This window comes from Kogia breviceps, chromosome 3, assembly GCF_026419965.1.
Source record: "Kogia breviceps isolate mKogBre1 chromosome 3, mKogBre1 haplotype 1, whole genome shotgun sequence".
Classification (NCBI taxonomy): Eukaryota; Metazoa; Chordata; class Mammalia; order Artiodactyla; family Physeteridae; genus Kogia; species Kogia breviceps.
In genome coordinates this window covers 106,366,462-106,372,461 of record NC_081312.1, presented here as the reverse complement: position 1 = coordinate 106,372,461, position 6,000 = coordinate 106,366,462, and the positions used below count along the sequence as shown (strand labels likewise).

General features: G+C 43.7%; 1 protein-coding gene across 7 annotated transcripts in view; it reads right to left on the bottom strand.

Annotated features, from left to right (window-relative positions):
- Positions 1-391: 391 nt before the first annotated feature.
- LOC131752023 (neuronal acetylcholine receptor subunit alpha-7) overlaps positions 392-6,000 on the bottom strand; it is a 133,374-nt gene continuing 127,765 nt past the window's right edge. For 5 of the 7 annotated variants that reach the window (XM_067029456.1, XM_067029455.1, XM_067029458.1 and 2 more), the window contains one exon: positions 399-4,016. In XM_067029456.1, coding sequence (XP_066885557.1) covers positions 3,498-4,016 — 519 coding nt within the window. In that variant the 3' untranslated portion in view covers positions 399-3,497. Of the gene's footprint in view, positions 4,017-6,000 lie in introns of all 7 variants that reach the window. The other 2 variants (XM_067029454.1, XM_067029459.1) reach the window with 2 other exon arrangements.

Here is a 6,000-nt window from a genome sequence, read left to right as displayed (position 1 = left end):
AGAAAGAAAGAGTTACAGAAAAAAGAGAGAGAGGAAGAGAGGGAGAGAGTGTAGAGAAGAGCCTTGACTGAAATGTTTACATTAATATGAATATTTTATATTAATTGGAATGAAGCCTCAGAAATTAAAGGAATTCATAGGGACACAAATCAATAAAACAGAAGCAGACCCAAACACTTGGAGGAATTTAGTTTACAAATAAGGTGTCATTTTGAACAAATGGGGAAAAAACTACAATTATATACCAGAATTCACTGTCATGTATTTTGCTGGCACAACTGACCAACCATTTGGAGGGAAGAAAAACACATTTTTACCTCCATTTCCTGCAATAAATGAATTCCTGGGAGTTAGAAGATGTAAAGATAAACAGATGAAACCATAAGGATTTAGAAGAAAATATGAGTAAATTTATTTATAATCTCAGAATGAGAAAGGTCTTTTAGAACTGGAAACAAATTCTGGCATCTAACAAGGAAAATATGGGTAAGTTGACAACATAAAACTTTAAACTTTATATATATATATATATATATGACCATTAATAAGCAAATCAATAGAGAACGTCAAAAGACAAAAATATTTCAAGACATAAGACAGAAAGGTTTCAAAATACACAGCCAAATTAATTAAGAAAACGCCAAAATTGTGTAAAGGATATAAATTTACCAAAAAATTACCAGGAAACATTTGAAAAGATGTTCAACTTCACTCCTAATAAAGTGAACTAAATCAGAATGATACTGTAATATCATTTTTCACCAGACTGGAAAAAAAAAGTTGTTTGAGAAAACTGAGAAATCCAACTTTTCATTATACTCTTAAGTGTAGCCACGGGTCAATTTTTGAAGAATAATCTGGCAATACTGACAAAAGTGTTAAATGCACATAACCTTAAATCCAGCAACTCCATTTTCAAGTTGGAATTGATATCAAGATAGTCACAAAAGTATGCCATGATATAAGTACAAGGATGCTAATTTTAGATCTGTGTATAAAAATAAAGGCAGGAAATACTCTATAGGTTCACTAATAAAAGACTAATCAAAGAAATTATAGTGCACGGGGACAATGGAACGCTAAGCAGCTATTAAGAATGAGGTAGATCTTTATATGTTGTTATGGAAAGATCTCTTAACACCAAGTGAAAAAAGCAAAGTGCAGGGCGCTGAGCACAGCATGGGTGCTAGAAACAGACAGAAAAGGAAGGTGTCTCTCCACATCCTCTTCCTCCCTGCTCAGCCTCTCTCCCTTCCTTTTTTTCTGGAAATGCCCACCCCTTCCCAGAAGCTCACTGATGGTCCCCTGTGAGGAGAGAAGGCAGGGGCTGGGGTGGGTGGGGGCTTATTTTCAGCCCTTCACACTTGTCTTCCTATGTGTGCATCTTTTCCTTATTACTACTTTTTAAATCGCAGAGTAGTTACTTGGGTGGTCAAAATACAAATCCCTTTTGTTTGCCCTTTTACGTTTTTCTGTATAAAATACAAAACCAAAAAGGTTTTTTATTAAAGAAAAATGTAGTAGGGATCAACTTCAAATAGCAATAAGAAATGAAGCTCTCTCTTTATATACCAAAACACTTCTAGTTGTTTCTAAAGACACTTTAATAGAAAAAAAAAATGATTGTGCATTTTTCGTCCACTCCACATAGAATGAGTGTACTCTGAGGACGACCCTCCTCCAAACAGTATGTTGCTGGAATGCCCTTATTTATCAGCCTTCTTGCTGTAAACCAGGGGCCTTTTCTGAAGGTGCTCACACACACGTGTTCTCACACACATACACACACATCATACACAAGCCTCCATCTTCTTCAGTGCACACAGATCCACCCAGAAATGAGAGAAATAAGTGGCTGAAGAAGTGCATGCAATTTCTTTTGCTCTGAAAATCAAATCTTCCCTCATGATGTATCCATTTCAGGGGTTAGAAGCAAATTAAAGATCCCCAGGAGCTCAGACACCTTCTGCAGTTTTGAGCTCTGAGAGTTACTAGATGAAAAAACAGAACAGGAGAGATTGTCTTGTGTCTTCCTCTGATCACATTAAACAGTAAGGATGGGAGAAGCAAAGGGATGATTGTCAGCTAGACAATCTAAGTGGAGAACTGCATCACCACCTGGATTTAAAATAAAAATTTCCCTAGCTTTCAAAGCACACACCTCCAGTGAATCCACCCATTCAGCCAGCTCTCTGGGCTGAAGCTCTGTGTGTGAGCTGTGGGAAAGCAGATCTCCCCCAAACCAGAAACTGGAATTACTGGGTGTGCAGCCACTGTTAGTCTGTAAGCCCCTCCTGCTAACCATCACTGACCTGCCATTCAGGAAAGCCATCAGCCGTGCCACCCCCTCCCCAGTTCCTGCCACACAGGGAGCCAGAAGAGGCCCAAATCCCTGCCCCTTGGCCCTGACACATGGATAAAAAGCATAGAATACCTTGGTGACTTCATGTTGTGCATTTGTATGGATCCACAAATTTGTAAGACTAATAAACTCCAATACATGTGAAGTGTCTAATGCATTATTTAAAAAAACAAAAACACATATGGTTTAACTTAGCTTCAGCTATTACTTACATGAAAAAAAACAAACACATAGATGGTTTAAATTAGCTTCAGCTATTATTATATTGGGTGGTAATTCTAATGGAATTCTACTAGTCCTTTGGGTTTTGTCAAATAGAACAGACCGACTCAACATGCCAGTGCCTGGGGGCAGCACAGAAAGCTTGGGAGTGCCTGGGATCTACAGAAATCCCCTTAACTTGACTGGGTCTAGTCCTGGTTCAGAATCAACACACACCTGTGTCCCTCCTGGCTCCCCTCACAGGGTAGGTTGTCAAAAATCAGGCTGGCAAAAGCGTAATTTACAAGACGAACTATTACTGTCTCTTTTTTTAAATGTAGACATAGCATAAAACTGTTTCTCTCTACCAACTGTCTTTGGTAGAGAAAATTAAAGTCTGAATTGAAGAAAAACCAAACAGTTGGGTTTTAAGTTTTAGTTTAGTTTAGTTTTGTTCCATCAGTCAATTATCTGATGGACTTACTGAGTGTGGTTTATTATGATGATTAGCTTCAATCTAGATTTGTACACAGGCAAAGCAGATACGAATTTTCATGTAAGCCCTCACAGCAAGTGACATGCAGGCATGCAGACCAGCTACCCAGGCCTCACCTGGCAGTCAGCCCTGAGCTACCCGAACCTCTTTGAAGGGCACACCAGGCAGTGGAGAATGGGCAAAACGACCTCTCCAGGGTCCTGCTGACCATAAGGATGCTCGGGGGATATCCAGTGGCCCATCAAAGAGAGTTAAACAGAAACGTGCTGAGCTCCTATTACTGAAAGTAACAAGTAAACTGAAACCGACACGACAGAGATAGGATACATCTGCGTCCTCGGGTTTAACGGTGCTGTGGAACCAGCACCCCCAAGTTCTCCCTAAGCCAACGTCATCGCCCATCTCTGCGTTTCCTACATGCTGGGAGCCAGGACAGAGTCAAGCGAAGTCTTTGGACACAGCCTCGACGAAGTTGGGCGCCGACATCAAGATGCCAATGGTGCAGAGGATGGTGAAGACCGAGAAGGCCATGAGGCACAGACGGTCCACCACACAGGCCGCGAACTTCCACTCGCTGCACACGGCCTCGCTCTCGTCCCGGCAGCGGAAGCAGTGGGCGATGTAGCGTACCTCCTCCAGAATCTTGGCCAGGTCCGGGTCCCCCTCCGAGGGCTGGCCGCCGTGCAGCAGGTGCTCGTCGTGCGTGGGCGAGCAGGCCACGCGGCTGCACACGACCCCCGAGTCGGGGGTGGGCGCGCAGTGCACGCTGTCCAGGCCACGGAAGCCGATGTACAGCAGGTTGCCGTTGGTAGCCGGCGGCCCCGCCATGGCACTCATCTCCACGCTGGCCAGGCTGCAGCGGCGTTGCTTGTGCTGGCAGGCCGGCCGCACCTTGTCCTCCCCCGGTCTCTTCATGCGCAGGAACCAGGCACACCAGTTCAGGAGGATGACTCTTGTCTGCAGAGACAGCACACCGTTAGGGTGGCCGGGAAGGGCGCACGGCTGATCCGTCCAAGGGGATGCTGTGATACCATCTAGGCTTCGTGGGGGTGGACCCTAGGGGTGACAGGTCCCCAGGCCTTCCCAGGCGACTTTACACAGGCAAGCAGTGCCAACGAGGTACAATGGTTGAATCAAATGTGAGGCAATGACAAAGCAATACAGAAAATCACCCTGGGAAGGAACTATGCACACACTGCCATCTCAGGGAGGACAGCCTGTGTGGGAGGAGAGGGCTGTCTTCTAAAGAGAGCCCTGAGCTGGGGAACAGAGCAAGTCACCCTCTCCGGTCCTTCCTCATCTGGAACTAGGGACCACCAACTGTAACTCCCTGTGAGGTACGCCAGTGTGTGGTGACAAACTCACAAGGGCACCCCTGGAGATGTTAAAGTTTCAAGGGCAACCTTGTGGCATGTGTCAGACACTGTGTGCACCCCTAGCCTGAAGCAGTTCAGACTGTCACATTAGATCACTGCATTCCTTGCAAAGTAGATTTTGGAACTTGTCCTGATAAAAGGCAAGTGCCAAGAAAGTCATCGTGGAACAGACAAGGAGGGTAGCATGCTCCCAAGATGAGAGAAGTTAGCTGTGGCAACAGGTGCTAAGCTGTCAGGGTGTAAGTACTTAGTAAGTCGTTTTGACCTGTTTAAATAATAGAACCGTTAGGTATTCCTCTTGTCCTAGGTGCTCTGTGGAAAAAACAAAAAACAAAAAACACTGAGACATGAAAGGTGCTGTGAAGCATGGGAGTTTAGGAACCTCTAACCTAACTCATTACACTGCAGTGAAGACTGAAGGAGATGATATGAGAAAAAGTGCTGTGAAAAGTCTGAAGCTGGGGTTGGCAGACTTTCTTTAAAGGGCCAGACAGTAAATATTTTAACTTTGCTGATACAGTGCAAAATCAGCCATACATGCAAAAGAGCAAAGAGGCTTTTTTTTCTAATAAAATTTTATTTGCAAAAGCAGTTGGCAGGTTGGATTTGGCCACCAGGGCCATAGTTTGCCGACCTCTGGCCTAAATTGTTTTATAAACATACGTTGCCCGCATGCATAGAAGATGCTGGAGAGACTTGTTTCTCCCTTCTAATAGAAAGAAGGGAGACTTGTGAAACCTCAATCCAGCTTTTAAAAAATTCTTGCAAGCCTATTTAGACAAGTGCAAGAAAAGTGAGCCCTTTCCCTGAAATGATCCAGATACTGATTTGAATTTTGGTTTATGATTGTAGGCAAATTCCATCAGCAGTGTAGCAGGTATGCTTCCCATCTGTAAGTGCAGGCAGCAAGTTGTGAAATTCGTGTCTGCCACCCTTTTTTTGGTAACCATTTTTATGACACTTATCAAAGATAACTGCAGTTATCTGGTCTGGAGACAGCAATGAAAAGAACAAGAAGGCGTAAGAGCAGTTTTGCAGCAGCTGTAAAGATCACCCTTGTCCATCATAGGCGGCACTCTTTATCCTGCCCACACCCTATGGACATACCTCCAGAGCCTGGAAGAGCCAGCCTGCAGACTCTGTTTCCCAGGATCAGTAAGGAGCAGAAACACACAGCCCCACGTGGACACTCCACGTGAGGCTCAACACAAGCCATCTCACCTGGGCATCTAAGGGTTCAGTGAAGTGAGTATAATTCCCCCATTTTACAGATAAAGAAGCTGAGGCTCAGGCGTAGGCAGTGAGGGAGGGATGGATTGGGAGTTTGGGGTAAGCAGATGCAAACCATTATATATAGAATGGTTAAACAACAAGATCCTACTATATAGCACAGGGAACTGTATTGAATATCCTGTAATAAACCATAATGGAAAAGAATCTGAAAAAGAATATATATGTATATGTATATGTATAACTGAATCACTTTGCTGTACACCAGAAACTAACACAACATTGTAAATCAACTATACTTGAATAAAATACATTTAAAAAAACGAATCTGAGGC